Consider the following 16,061-nt stretch of genomic DNA (forward strand, 5'->3'; position numbering starts at 1 on the left):
GATTAATATTCCCTGGGGTCTGAGGTTCTTTGTTAGTCCAGTGGTTTGGACTTGGTGCTCCCACCACAGGAGCTCAGGCTCGACCCCCAGCTTGTGAACCAAGATCCTGCAAGCCATGTGAGGCAGCCAAAAAAAAGGAGTATAACAGTAACAAAGAATAAAAAATAAAATTAATAAAGCAAAAAATATATTAGAAAAAATATATAAATGAAACAACAACAAGGTAAAACAGAACCACAGTAGAAAAAAAGAAGCCAGAAAAGGCCTTGGCTGTGGGGGGTGGGGCTTAGGCAGGGGAGGGGCCTAGGCTCAGGACACTCACAGTTGGAAAATGCCCTGGGGGTGTTGGGTGGTAGATTTTAGGCTCTGCTCGGCCTGGGGGGCCTTGGAGTGTGGAGGATCAGGCCCAGTACCCAAGCAGGCTCCATGGGGCCCAAGTGGGCAGGGGAAACACTGGCCACGTTCCCTTCCAATCCTCTGATCCCCCAAGGTTTTCTCCCCATCCCTGTTGATTCCCTCATGGTGAGTGGGCCCCTCCGAGTGTGGGAACCCCTCCCCTTCCCCAGCCACCCCTCAGGGTACTGGTCCCATTCCGCCTCCACTTCTCCTTCCCCCTTGCTCTCCCCCATGTCCTACCCAGTCACTTGGGGGTTCCTCTTGTCCCCTTAGGTGTCCGAGGTCCCCAACCAGTGCCTGTTAGGTGCCCTAGTTGTGAGGAGATGCAAACTCCACGTCCTCCTACTCTGCCATCTTAACTGAGCCCCCAGAAATTTTTAATTTTATTGAAGTTCAATTGATCAATTATTTCTTTCATGGATTGTGCCTTTGCTGTTGTATTTATAAAGTCATCACCAAACCCAACGTCACCTAGATTTTCTTCTATGTTATCTTCTAGGAGTTTTATAGTTTAGCATTTTACATTTAGGTCCATTTTTGTGAAAGACATAAAGCTTGAGTGAGCTTTTAAAAATCTAAAGCATACCAAGTCACTTTCATGTTTAAAACCCTCCAGTGACTTCCACTTGTGTTTAGAACTGAACCAAAGATTTTACCATGGTCTATAATTTCTACCTAACTTAACCACTTTCCACGACTCCAAAGTGTCATGGTACATTTCCCTCCCCTCTGCTACAGCAGACTTCCTCGTGCCTCTTGACATGTGGAATTCATTCATAAAATACATTGAAGTAGGATTACTTAATTAAGAATCTATAGCCAACAAATAAGATTGAGTAGTAATCAAATGAGTAAATATTATAGAGGAACGTGAATGGAAGGAATTCCAGGGTAATTGCCACAAACAACTTCTTTCAGTTTGTGTTTAGCATTTAGTAAATGGGTGGGTCAGCAAGGCTGAAAGAATCAGAAGCTAAATCAATTGGCAAGTGCCCAAAACAGAAAGAAAAGCTTGAATTGGCTCTTTAAAAAAATATTCTGAGGTTGAACACTTCAAAAATCTAGAATTACTTTGTATAAGAGTAAGGGATCATTTTAATTGAGGTACAATACATTGCAATTTGAATTTTTAAAACTGGTACAGTGTTACAGAAGGACAAATCATTTTCAATAATTTAATTGTATTTGAACCAGTAATTAAATATATTCAAAATTTTAATTTTCCCAGAGTCATGTCTGATTTTTAAATTTCCAGGAATATGTGTATCCCTTACTATCAGCTCTATATGCCACCTCATTCTTAAATCTCCACTTATTTGTCACTTAGGACATTGTTTTGCCCAGTTACACATCAGCTACAGTTGATTGAATTTAAAGAGAGTTGTTCTCCATTACTATTTTTTTTTTAATTTATTTTATTTATTTATTTATTTTTGGCTGTGTTGGGTCTTCGTTGCTGCATGTGGGCTTTCTCTAGTTGTGGCGAGCGGGGGCTACTCTTCATTGCAGTGCATGGGCTTCTCATTGCAGTGGCTTCTCTCATTGTGGAGCACAGGCTCTAGGCGCGTGGGCTTCAGTAGTTGCGGCACACGGGCTCAGTAGTTGTGGCACACGAGCTTAGTTGCTCCGCGGCATGTGGGATCTTCCCGGACCAGGGATCGAACCCGTGTCTCCTGCATTGGCAGGCGGATTCTCAACCACTGTGCCACCAGGGAAGCCCCTCCATTACTATTTATAGTGCTGCTCTTCACCAAGGATCCTTAAGACTTCCTAAGTTATCCTGAAAACAAGTGTGCCTTCCACTACAGCTAATAAAAATGCATTATGTCATGAGAGGAAATAAATGATTTTTAGCTGCTTTTAAATAAAATATCAATAATGAAAGCAAGAATCCCAGCTTCTGGGCTTCGCTGGTGGTGCAGTGGTTGAGAATCTGCCTGCCAATGCAGGGGACACGGGTTCGAGCCCTGGTCTGGGAAGATCCCGCGTGCCGCGGAGCGGCTGGGCCCGTGAGCCACAACTGCTGAGCCTGCGTGTCTGGAGCCTGTGCTCCGCAGCGGGAGAGGCCGCGATGGTGAGAGGCCCGCGCACCGCGATGAGGAGTGGCCCCCGCTTGCCGCAACTAGAGAAAGCCCTCGCTCAGAAACGGGGACCCAACACAGCCAAAAATAAATAATAAATTAAAAAAAAAAAAAAGAATCCCAGCTTCTGTTTTCAACTCATTAAGACACTTAAGTGAATGCTATGGCAGTAATATTTCTCAATATTATGATCATTTTGCCCCTTCAGGAATGGATTCCAAGACATTAAATTCTACTTTTAATAAATAGTATTATAGTAATGTTACAACACAGCTTAGTTCTGTTGAAAATAAATTCATCCTTGAATTACTAGAAATAATGTATGCTTCTTTTCTAGGCCAATGTAAATACAACTTTATTATTCCTTAAATCCAACAATACTGTGTACTTAATATTATATATGTAAAATAGTACATATTTGAACATTTTTACTGAGTGCCTACTTGATAATGGTAACGTTATTTATATCTTATTGGGAGGATATGTTTTGTAGTTCAGAAAAACAATTTATGCATAACATTTCAAGTGGATCTGCTGGCAGCTAGTGGTATATATTATATATGCTTCAAAAAGATAACTGCCTTTTTAAAATACCAAGGCCAACAAGGTCTTATTGGGATTAAAATTGCTTAAAAGCAAAATTTTTAAAAATATTTATCTGCCATATTGGTGAGGACAAACAGAGTGTACATAAGAATGCAGGTCTGAAATGTTCTGTTGTTGTGTAATGGCCTCTGCCAACCTGTGTCCAGTCCTTATGCTCCTACATTGCAATGATTCATCTGTCTGGCATCCTTATTATATTAACAGAATATTGAGGTATGGCCATACTTTCATTTTTATATCTTACCATTTATCACTAGGTCTGACAATTAGATACAGAAATAAATTTTCTTAAAATTATTTTAAAATTCCCAGAAAAATGTATTGCTGTATTTCATCCACCACAGTGCCTGATTTCTGAAAGCAGTTATTTTGCAAGTATCAACACTAGGTCATGACCTTAATTATTCAGAAATATACTAGACGACTTTGGGCATCTAAGCTTTTTTAATATTCAAGAATCCCCTATTTAACTTAGGTACCAGAGATCTGTCTAAGCATTAGCTGTCCTAAGAGGCTCTTTAGAAATGAAAGGAAGCTGGAAGGTCACTGAGACATGCATCCCAGGTCCAGTTTATTATTTTAACCATTTTGCCATTAGCAAAAAATTTTGAACTGGCATATTTCATTAGCCTGGAATGGGAGCAGAGTTATGGGACGTTACCTCAGGGTTCAGTCTTCTAATAATGTTTACTTTTAGGATCAATGCCTTCTTATTAATTTGCTGATTAATGGTGTTAAGAATTGGTTCACATAGAATTTTAGATGTCTGCTAATGGCTCATTAACTAAATTTGAAAGGCCATACTCTTTTAACTCTGAAAATGAAAATTCTAATTCTTTTTGAGACTGCAGTCAGATACATTCTTATGCGAGGAAAAACAATCTTTCCTCTTCGTGCCTTCAGTGGTTGACACAATTTCTGGGGCCATTTGTCAATACCCATTTGGTATGACTTGGTATGAAGTATGATTGATTTAGAATTCTAGCTTATAACAGAAGGAGTTTTCAAGTTCTATTAGTTCAGACTCCTCATGTGCATAAAGAAAATATATATTCTGTATTTTTTTATAATTGCCCAATTTTTCTCAGAAACCCATTTGAAAGATAGTTTTCAACGTGTGTGCTCTGCATGATACAATCATTTAAATCATCTGCTAGGAAACTTTTGGATAAGTGATCACACTTTCAATTTTTTTTCCACCTCTCCCTGCTGCTATGCAAGGTTGTTTTTGATAGCAGTTTGGGGTACAAATGTTTCATTTTTATATGATCTTCTGGCTTCTTTCTGATTTCTACTTTAGCTAGGTCAGTGGAGTCTATTCCTAGGACTGCTATCATGGGGGTACCATCTCATCTCTGGGCACTCACTGCTGGAGTTTGTGTTCCAGACATTTGCTCCCAGTGTAAAACCCCTGCACACCTCGGCCTTGGTCTCAAACTTAGGCTCCCATCCATCTGTTAATCTTGTCAGAACTTCTGCCTCCTTTACTACTGAGGCATGCAACAAACTCTGGGTCTCTTGCCTACTGTATACAAGCCTCGGGAAACACTATTTCAGGCTCTTGCCACCTCTCTTGCCAACTCCAATTGTAAAGATTCATGTTGGCTGTGATGGCATGTGGTGATTCTTCTAGGTATATAAATGGTACTAGCTATACCACCCACACATTACAGGCTCCCTCATAATTGTCTGACCATTTCTATAACTCTTTTCTTTCCCCCTGGGGTTTCTTCTCCAGAGGAGGAAAAAGAGGACACCTGTTGAGTGCTGCCTCTTACCTTTATTTCTCTTTTTCCCCTGGTCACAGAGGGACATGCCTTCCTTTTCCTGTATATCATATCCTCATTTATCCCACTCCTTAATGTATAGAAGAAAATCTCCTATGATCTATCTTGCCATGCTTGGCTCTTGATATATCGATGAGAGCTTAAAGAATTTCACTGCCTACACTTCCCTAATGAGCTTAGGGGTGGAAGGCTGCAAGGAGATGGAAGTTGAATAGGAAATGAACACACATTGTTCATGTTTTAAAACATTATCTTTGTTACTTCTAGATCAATGGTTATGACTCCTGGCTGCATATTAAAATCACCAGGTGGGGAGCAGTTGGTGGGGAGGCTAAAACATACTTATGCCTAGACCAGCCACAGAAAATTAGATCAGAATATCATATATTGATCAGCCTCATGCTGATAAAGTTTAAGTGAATTGCTCAGTGTCAGTTAGTAATAAGTCTCACCCAGGAGGGTGCTCTTCCTTCCTCCTACACTTCCAAGCAAACCACGGTGCTAAACCAGCTATTTCTATTCTTAAATAGATATGCAAACCAAATTTATAGTTTATTTAATGTTTATAGGGCAGTGTATTATAGTATATATATTTCACATATAATCTATAAAGAAAAAAATGATTTCTTCATTTACTTCTTTATCCCTTACAACATTATGGTGGAGTTTTGTCACGATGGTTGTACTATCAGGGGAGGGTTCTTTAAGGAAAATGTCCTATGTCCTCATTATACAAAGAGCTAATCCCTATTGCTAACCAGTGCTTGTGGAGAACTGCTTATTTCCCTAATCACATCAGTGCTGCCTTTTGCCTTTCCCTCCACCCCATCCCAACTCCTCAAAAGGATTTTTTCCACGTTCATATTTTCTCTGGAGTCACTTTCAAGGATAACTGATGTTTTAATGATCTTTCAATCTGTGGGGGAAAAATAGAGAAATTGAGCAGAGATGTGCAATGTAATAAGTTTTACTAGTACCAGAGAGCCCTACATCCTGTATCAAAACTTGAAAGTAAAGGAAACACAACCATATAACTGCTAACTTCCAATCACTTCTAAAGGATAAGTGATATCTGAGGACCTTTCTAGATTTAAGATCCCAAGTATTTTTAAGTCTCCTTTCTTCTGTTTCCTGATTCATATTTTCTCTTCCCTACCTCCTCTCTCTTTCTATTCCTCTTCCCTTTCTACTCCTCCCGCTTCCTTTTTCTCTCTCTTTCTCTTTTCTTCCTCCCTCCCTCTTCCTCTCTTCTTCTCCAAATGAAAAAGAAGCTTTACAGCTCTTTGTTTCTTTGCAACAGAATGATAAATCTGGTAAAATGACACTTCTGTGGTTGTCAAAAAACAAGGAGCAGGCTGTCCAACCTTTCCCTCCAATCCACCCTGTTTTAAAGGGGTTCACCTGCCTGTGGGAAACAAAAAAGAAAGTCAGGAATTCCTGAGAAGAAGCATGGTATATTGATTCCCAGTTGCTTTCTTCATCTTCCTCATTTTAACCATTAACTCCATTGCACATTCTGCCTATAGAAAACAAATATTCCAAGTCACTGGATTTCATGAATCATTGTAGAAAAATTACTCTGGGATATGAGCTGGTTCAACTGAATGCCTTTGGATTTCTAACTTAGGAGAAGCAAGGAACCATCAGTGTCTTCGTCATCAGAGAGGGTACACTCTGAGTGAAGTTGAATGCAGGTATCAGCTGGGGGTATCACCCCATTTAGTCTCTGGACACCCTTGCTCTAAATCTGTTGGGTTAGCAGCTACTAATAATACTAACACCCACTTTCACATGCAAATCTCTTGTATTTCTTTTTCCTGTTTCTCTGGGAGTTATTCTAGAATGGTATCTGAAGGCTTTTAAACTTGAGGAGTGAAAGAGTGCAAAGTATTTCATCACTGGCTACTGCTGAGAGAAGTGGCTCTGGCCATTTGAAAAGGGCGGCCAGGGACTTGTGTCATCACAGCATTTGCTCAGGTTCTGGAGAGTGAGTGCACTGATCAAAAACTTTACACCCAAAGATTCCTTTGTCTCTCTGTTTTCCATTTCTAGCCTGGATGCGTAAATACCACTGAAGTGGACATTAAGAAGTCATCCAGAATGAGAAATCCACACAAAACACGAAAGGTAAAATTGACGTTTGTTGTGCTGACCTTGGTAATGTGCTGGACTGTTTAGAGGATGTCAAACACACAAAAAAACCCTCTTCCTCCATTTCATGAGTACCTTCTAGTATCTTCCCTGCTCTTCCTTGTTGCTTGACTGGAAGTTCAAGCCCTGGGCTTCTGTCAGTTCCTCTGTCCCCAGGAAATAGCCCCCATCCAGATTCTCAAGTGTGCCAAGGTCCCAAAGTGTGGTGGGGTGGCTGTAAAAGGAAAAGGATGCTGAGAGAAGAGCCATTAACAGAAAAAGGTATCTCTTTCAGAGCCCAGGAAATGAGGAAAAGTAGGTAGAGATTATCTGAGAAAAAGTGGTACTCATGAGAGAAGGACCTTGTTAGAGAAAAATATGAAGAAAAAAAGACATCATCATAAAGATGTTTAATTATAGGTATCGTATGAGGACCACGTTTTAACATCAGAATTTAATTTATAGTGACACAACTATAGAATAGTGGTTGTAGGTTCAGGATCTCTTATGTGAGGAAGTATGTAACAAAAACAACGTGCTATTCTGAATTCAATGACATTTAATATAATTGCTTGAAAACACGTAGCAGAAGTATCTACATTTTTTTAAAGTAACACATTCATGTAGAAGGCATTTTTATTTATTCCATAAAAAATGGTTGATGCACGTAAGAATGTCTGGCCTATAGCAATCACTCTGAGGACACAGCCGAAGGTCAGTGCCACTAGATCAAAGCATCCCACAAATTTCAAGACCTTCTCTTCCGTAGCTTTTTACTTATGCAGCATTTTCCAGGATATGTGTCCCAGCAGCAGGTACTAAACATTTTTTTTGTAGTCTTATTTCTTAATGTCTTCTTCTTCCATCCCTAGAAACATAGCATTATGTTCAAAGGCCCCAATATGGTCCAAGTACCTTCTCTTTCTTGTAAGACAGTTTATCTTGATGTTAGGATAAAGAAGGCACAGGAAAAGTGCCATAAAATCCATTCAGATGAGGTGCTCAAAAGCTTTTGCCCCTAGCATATCTCTGAGAAAAAGAGGCAAAGCCAGACCAAAGCAAGCCTATTGGCCCCTCTCTCTTATGATCAGCCCTACTCAGTTCCTCTCATCCTCTGCTCACAGCATGGCCTGAGTGTACCGGGACTAGCTTTGTGGAACCATATTCAAAAATCTATCAGCTCTCCCAAAGTACATTAAGCCACTTCTCTCCACTTTCTGAAGTTTGAAGAGTTCAAAATACATTACTTTGTGTCACTTCCCCCACAACAGACACCAAGTGAGCTATGCTCTGATTCAGAAGAAAAAGTATATGGATTGATGAGATAGAACTTAAAGATTAATAAAGTAATTTTTTACACTCTCCCTTTAGCACTGCACTCAGTGATGATATCTTACCAGTGCTTCACATTGCATCATTCTTTTTGAAAATTTGGGAAGCATTAGTTTGCAGTGTTTATAGCTGTTTATACATGAAAATATTGATATTTCTTTGCTTCCATATGCAAAATGTGGAAATTTAAATTTTAATGTGTTATAAAATGGGATAAATTATTCATATCTTAGAGCAGCACAAAAGTGTTTTAAGTAAGAAGTACAATAAACTTGCAGGCAAGAGAAACTCTGCTCAAAATAGATAAAAGAGTGGAATAGTCTAAAACCTTGGGAGTAGGCCAGGGCAGAGTTAGCCCTGGATATTACTGGATGCAGGGACTCAGACACAGGCAGAGCTCTCTCTCATTCTTCTCTAGTCTCCTTTCTCTGCCCTCCGTCTGCACTGGCTTCCTCCACATGGCATCAGACATGGTCACAATCATTCTCCAGTTGAGCTGAGAATCCAAAGGAAAGAGAAATATTCCCTCCCCCATCACCAGTTAGAAAAAATCCCAGAAATTCCACTCCACATAGAAAGGCAAAAAAGCTTCCTGCACTCTTTAGTTCTTATTTTAAAGTCCCCTCCCCTTGACCAAAAAAAAAAAAAGTAGGAGAGAATTTTCTTAGATCTCTTCTGAAATGTAAAGTGAAATCACATATGAACAGATTTAAGTAGAAAGTCAAATCTGTTTCATTTAATGAATAACCTATTCAGTATTCATTTGGATGATACTACATATGAAAAGTGCTGATCCAGGCACCCTGGGGAATAAAAGCTGTGTTAATCAAGTCAAAGCATCTTGGTTTAGTAATTACCTTTGCTATTAAAATTCAAAATGGATCCCAATTAGTTAATTTGATTTTCCCCCATCTGCAAATATTAAGACACTGAGAAAATTTTATTTATCTTTCTCTCTAGCCTTACCCACCCTGTGCCAAGATTTCTAATACATTTCATTTTTCTAAAAAATGCAAATCCTTTTACATTGCAAATGATCCTCATAACTTGTCAGCCAAAACAGGATCAATTTTCTTACCTCCTTTACCCCGTAAATTAAGCCCTGAACATAAAATTGCATTATTCGTGGCTATTTTCACTCTAGCCAAGAATCAAAGTTAAAAGCTATCACTGGTCCCCAGAAAATGAAGCTATCTGGGTCCAGCTATCACTGGTTCCTGAATCATGAAAGGGAGAATTCATGATGTTTACTTACATGTAAGACTAAAAAGGAAACTTCCCAGTAACCTCAGAGCCAGTGGCCAGGCTGCTGGAAGACTACTTGAAACAACACTGCCCAATGGCTTGGGTCTTATATAGAACTTCATGAAGATGATATGAAATGCATGCATATTGAAATAGTCATAGAAATGTAGAGCTAGAAGATAATTTATGGATCATTTTACTTCTATGACACCATAAATTGTGGTTTTTTCTAGAAATTTTTCTAGAACTTTTCTAGAATTTTTCTAGAAATCTTGTAAATTATTTTAAATCTTAACCAAAAAACTTACTGTTAGAACTTTCAGCTATCTTGTCTTAAAAGCATTTTTTTACATGAACTAGAGATTCTTATTAAAGAACTTTAAGTAATTAAACCAATGTAAGCAAGAATGGAAAGTTCACACCTTAGAATCTTTTTTATTTTCTTTATCAAAAATTAGCGTGAGACAACTGAAAAAATAGCAGACATTGGAAAGTACGATTGTTTCATTATTAGTGATCTTTCACTTGCCTAATTTTTAAATAGCCACCTCAGCCATTATTTCAGAGTTCAGAGGGTTATGTTATTTAATCAGCCTCAAACGCAACTAGTAGTAGTTCATGCAGGCCTTTTCTGTTTCTTCAGTGGAAATTAAGTCTCCTTATGTTCTAGGCACTATGCTTTTGTCATTCTTTTCTTTCATGATACTTATCACAGCTTTAATCATGTTTATTTGTGTGATTCTTGTGTAACCTTTAGGTTGTGAGTTCCAATGAAAGAGGAAGCATACCTATTTTTGTTTATGTCTATATTCCTAATGCTTAGCATTATATCCAGCATATAGTAGGTGTTCAATAAACGTTGAATAAATGCCAAAAGGAAAGAAAAAGAAACAGTCCAATCCATTTAGTTCAGTCCTGTTAATAATTAATTCACAGCATATGTGCTACTCCTTGGGTTGAAATGTATGCTCAGTAACAAGAATTGAGTTTCATGAGACTGGGGCTATGGCAAAGGAGGGAGGATTGAAGGACCTACCAAAGATAGTCTGAAAACCAAGTCAAATATGTTAAAGATGGGCTAAGAGCAAAATAACGGGGAGTCACAAGGAAAAAGGGCCCAGGTATAGAGCCAAAAGGTTAACATTAAGAAGAGGTGGAGTCCAAGTGAAAACAGGTCAGTTAACAAAACACATTTGAATTTAGAGTTACTGGTAAGGTTGGTGATGGGCCTGAAAATTGGCTCGGTTAAGCATCTACCCTCTGCTGATTTCAATAGTTTCTTTCCACTATTTGGTAACTTTAATTCTGTGGGGCTCATGAAACTTTATCATGTCCTCATCCTTCATCCTCATGTCCAAAGAAAAAGTGCTCAGTAGCTACATTAAGTTCTTTATTTTAAAGTAATAATACTTGGAATTTAAACAAAAATTAATTTGGCCTCTTCCTTGAGTTGACATGTGAGATGTCTCACCTTCAGCTGGGAATAAATTTTTGTCCCTTTAAGTCCCCAGATCTTTATTTATATGTACTATGGGTCTTTCTCAAAATAGAGCATTCCTAAATAGCAGGCTTGACCTTTTGACAAAATAGTAAAGAAGCACTGGGACATTAAGAATTTCAAAGATGTGCAAAACCTTAGGGGTCACTGATGTTTGCAAATGGCACCCAATGGAACCAAATGACAAGGCCAGTATTGTAAGGTAAATAACCCAATTTTGAGATGGGAAAGTAGGAGCACTCTGGAGTGTCTTTATCATACCATCAGAGACCAAATCAGCAATGGAATTCTTAACTTAGTGTCTCTCCTTAGTACTCCATTCCTTTCCTATGTAAAACAATCAGATTATTTTTATGCTTTTTTGGCTTATTACATTTTTATTCTATTCTATATCCACCTCTATTTTATTCTGAAATCACTACATATTAGATGTTGTGTTGTGTTGTCATTCCCCAACTTAGTACTCTCAGCCCACCCCCATACTTTATCACACTAAGCTAGTTTTTTTCATATAATCAATTATTCTGTCAGTTAATCTAACCACGTATTTTTTCCAAAAAGCTGTGCTTCTATTTTATGTCCATATTTGTGATAGCATTTATGATAGCAGTGCCTTTTGAATTTTGATAAGAAGCTTAATCCAATATGCAGCAAAGCTTTGAGTTACCTTACTGGATATATAACACGAAACTACCTTTTAGAAAGTCTGTGACTATAAATGGTATTTTGTCCTAACATATTTTGTTTTTATTTTAATACAGTCTGTCTATGGTCTTCAAAATGATATTAGAAGTCACAGTCCTACCCACACACCCACACCAGAAACTAAACCTCCAACAGAAGATGAGTTACAACAACAGGTGAGTCAACCTATAATAATGGTTTACAGGGTACATGGGTTACAGAGTAGCAGGTATGAAGACCAGATGTTGATGTTAATAGTAGGTATTTTAAAAACTGATTTTTAGGATTGACTGTTTCATATAGATTTGTAGTGAAAAGGTAATTTTAAGATATGTAGTCACTTGAAAATCTATCAGTATATGGAGATAGTTTTCAAAACTCTTCACTCTTTAATTCCCCAAATCCTTTTTCCTCTAACCAATTTTTTAAAATTACACACACTGATTTATAGGTGCCTCCATTATTAAGAGTTATTTTATACTCCAGAACTCTGTCTTAAAGAATGAGAAGACAACAGGTTGGTGACATTAGGTCATGTGTTTTCCACCTCCAGTCATGTGACATATCTTCACAAAAGAGTGCTTAATCTTGTTTCTGCAGTACTGATATCTATAAGCCTCTTGAAGTTTTCCCTCATTAGCACTGACGAACAGTCATGGTATGTATTGTTTCTTGTTTCATACATTGATCAATAGCGTTGGCTCCAAGTAATATTTCAAAGCGAACACCAAGGGTCTCATATCAAATCAAAGTTAAATCTCTTGGTTAGTTAAGTCATGGGACTTTTTCTCCTTTTGCTTATTTTCCCCTAATATTTTATTGTAACATGGTTTATCAATTGTGTAATACATACTTTTTCTACTATATTTATAGTCACCATGAAGGAAAAGTAATTCAGAGAGTTTTAAATTTTCCACGTGTTATTATGTCCATGTGAGAATTTGTCCTGAAATGTTGATAAAATTATTCTTAAAACAAATATCACTGATGCTTTTGTTGGGTTAGTATTAGGAAGTAGGGTTTATTTTGAAATTATAGTAGCGAATAACAAACACATTTATTTTCTGAATTTAACGTTTGAGGGAGAAATGATTCTGATTTGGATAAATGCTTAAAATTTCTACAACACTTTAAAAATAAAGTTACATTTTGTTAAATCAGACAGAATGTTCAAATTCACTGCTGTTCTAAAGCAATACTGGTTATGTTTACATTCAGAGTTTAATTTTTTGTTAACTCTTTTAAAGCCCTCATGTTTGATTTTTTCTACAGACTTTGAAATTTTACTGGTTGAGAACATATTCTTGTTTAGAATTGCTGTCTATCAGAATTTAGAGTTGAAAATTGTGAGAATGTAACTACTTCTTTATCTCTTTTTTCAGATAAAGTATTGGCAAATACAGTTAGATAGACATCGGTTAAAAATGTCAAAAGTTGCTGATAGGTAAGTATTGCAAGACACCCATATAAATAAAAAAATTTTCATATGACAATTAAATGTGCTCAATATGGTAAGAGAACTGGTGGGAGGAGAATTGTTATAAATAATTGGAGTCCTGTAAGAATTATTATTTTCCTTTTCCTTTTTGAACATGGAAAACTTTCAAAGAGCTCTTTTGTTGTACTTCAAATGACAGAATAATCATTATTATCTTAGGTCTCTAGAGGTCCAGTCTTTGTGCAACCAGAATCAAACACAGACAATAATTCCAAGGAGTTGAATCTTTTCACTCCTGCTAGGAGAAATGAAACTTTCAATTTATTAAGTTACCTTTTGGCAACTTAGAGGCTCTCTGTAAATTCATCTTAACATTCACACTACTCAGTTATTTTATGACTCCAGAATTTGAATTAAACTCAGATTTTATATATTTTCCTATTTTTCATTTAAATCTGTTTTTAAGGCATTCATGTTCTTCACTTTGGGGCATTGCCAAATCTTACCTCTCCAACTTTTTTCCTCTCCTTTTTCCCTTTAGTTTTTTTTTAGATACAGATTTTTTTTTCAAAAACTTGTTGTCAGTGATTCCCCCTTCACCTAATTCCTGTAAATACTTTTGACAAAAAATTTCCATTTAACCCCTTCTCCAAGTTGAGCTAAACTTCTCTGTTCTGCTGTGGGTGGGCTAGTTGACCAAGGATTGGAACTGACCTTTAGCACTTCCTTTTACACACTGACCTCTTCCATTTTGCCTCATTTTAATGGAGGGATATTAACTCATATTGCTTAGGCATGGGGAGAGATGGAATCCTTAGCCATATTTGTCTTCCAAGAAGCACAATAAGTTGATGCATTAAAGTTATTGAAACATGAAAACTGCTATTGGATTTCATTCTATAAGCAAGCAAGGATTCCTTGGCCAGATGTTTTTATATTGTGTCTCTTACAAAGATCAGATAAAACCTCAGCCAGAAAACTAAGGAAAATGAAAATGTTTCTTTCTCTCGAGTCTGCTAAGTTACACGGAACAGTATGTAGAATATGACCCGTTTCTTGTGCCACCTGACCCTTCTAACCCATGGTTGTCTGACGATACTACCTTCTGGGAACTTGAAGCAAGGTAAGTGACATTTCCTTTTCCTTCCAAATATTTCACTTATTTCAGGGTTTGAGTGAAATAGGAAGAATCTTATGGCTGACTAATGTAAAAGTAAGTTTACTCTGTGTCTACATTAGCCATGATATAAAGCTCTTGTTCAAGGTAATGGTTTTTGAACCTTAGATATTTGCATTTCTATTAGATTTGCATTTCCAGAAAGAATGGCACAAAAAATTAGAGGTGCAAGCGTTTCAAGGTAGACTAGTCAGTTAGGGTCTTTAGTTCTTAAAATTTAGCTCATTGTTTTTAGCTTCCTTGAAAATCTGCATAGCCACAAAAGCACATCTATTCAAGTAAAATGAATGCTACATCCATAGTTACTTAAGCCCAATACAAGTATGCCTTTATAAATTCAATTTTAAAACAAAATGAATTTACCATAAACACTCTAAGAGAAACTGACAAGAGACTGACTTCTTAAGAAAACCAAAACACAGTTTAAGACTCCCTGGTTTCTTTCATCAGCCATATAAGGGAAGAATTATATCATCAATCTTGATGGAGTCATCAAAAGATCATTGCATACCCCTTTACAGAGTGAGGATTTAGTATTCTGCAGCACTCCTCTAGATTGCATTTATGGACCTTCTCTTCCATCCAGTGGTTCTTAAATGCTTGACAAGTACAGATCTCTTCATCCATTAAATTCTAGATTTTATACATGTGAAAGTTGGAACCCCAAAATGTTGTGACTCAACCAGGACTAGGTCACACATTTAATCAACAGCAGAGTCATAAACCAGGATTTAAGTCTTTTGAGTCTCAATGTATTTTCCTCCAATACAACCTGCCACCATGAGACTTCATTGTGTAGTGGTTAAGAAATTGAGCTCTGGGGTCAGAATGTCTGGAATATTACCTGTTCAACATTGGCAAGTTATAACCCTCTTTCTGCCTCAATTTCTTCATTTCTAAAATAAGAATTATAATAGGATCTGTCTCATAAAGTTGCTGAAAAAATCTAAAAGAGAGAATCCATCTCTTTGCAGCTAATGCTTAATAAATGTTAGACTTTATTATTAATGCCTAACTTTCATCCCATGATAATTTCATTCAGATCCATCAATCAGAGATTTTTTTTTATGAAAAATATGTTAAAGATGGGAAATTAAAAGCATATATGATTTTGAGGGGAAATATAATAGCAGAAGATAGAATTTGTAATGAAAGGAATATATTTGGCTTTGTTTTATCTTCTATAGCAAAGAACCAAGCCAGCAGAGGGTAAAACGATGGGGTTTTGGCATGGATGAAGCATTGAAAGATCCAGTTGGGAGAGAACAGTTCCTTAAATTTCTAGAGTCAGAATTCAGCTCAGAAAACTTAAGGTAAACCATGTTGTTTGAATCTTATACTATATGCAAGAGAGACCTACCTGTGATGAGTCTGGTTATTTTGCACTTGATAGACCAGTTACTATCCCACCAACATCATGATGATGATATGGGCCCATTGAATTTCTGCCTCCTGATGGAAGAAGAAAAGGTAATGAAGGCAAAGCACTTTGTCCAACATTATCACTTCCTCATAGAGGTTTATTTTACACTGTCTCCTGATCTTTTAACTATGTAAATCTGATGCATTTGAAATGGCCTGCATAAAGAAGTGTAACACTTAGACTAGTATTTGGCAAAGTGTGGAATCATTGATAATATTTATGCAGTTTAATTAAAATATCACCTATTTATCAATATTGGTCTTC

The 16,061-nt window shown here is 37.2% G+C and overlaps 1 protein-coding gene across 7 annotated transcripts in view; it reads left to right on the forward strand.

The window, feature by feature from the left end:
- The window catches only part of RGS7 (regulator of G protein signaling 7), a 590,220-nt gene that overhangs the window by 546,182 nt on the left and 27,977 nt on the right, over nt 1–16,061 (forward strand). For 6 of the 7 annotated variants that reach the window (XM_061185423.1, XM_061185426.1, XM_061185424.1 and 3 more), the window contains 5 exons: nt 6,923–6,997; nt 11,837–11,935; nt 13,142–13,203; nt 14,210–14,320; nt 15,562–15,687. In XM_061185423.1, coding sequence (XP_061041406.1) covers nt 6,923–6,997; nt 11,837–11,935; nt 13,142–13,203; nt 14,210–14,320; nt 15,562–15,687 — 473 coding nt within the window. The remainder of the gene's footprint in view (nt 1–6,922; nt 6,998–11,836; nt 11,936–13,141; nt 13,204–14,209; nt 14,321–15,561; nt 15,688–16,061) is intronic. The other variant, XM_061185427.1, reaches the window with a different exon arrangement.

Source organism: Eubalaena glacialis, chromosome 3, assembly GCF_028564815.1.
Source record: "Eubalaena glacialis isolate mEubGla1 chromosome 3, mEubGla1.1.hap2.+ XY, whole genome shotgun sequence".
Classification (NCBI taxonomy): Eukaryota; Metazoa; Chordata; class Mammalia; order Artiodactyla; family Balaenidae; genus Eubalaena; species Eubalaena glacialis.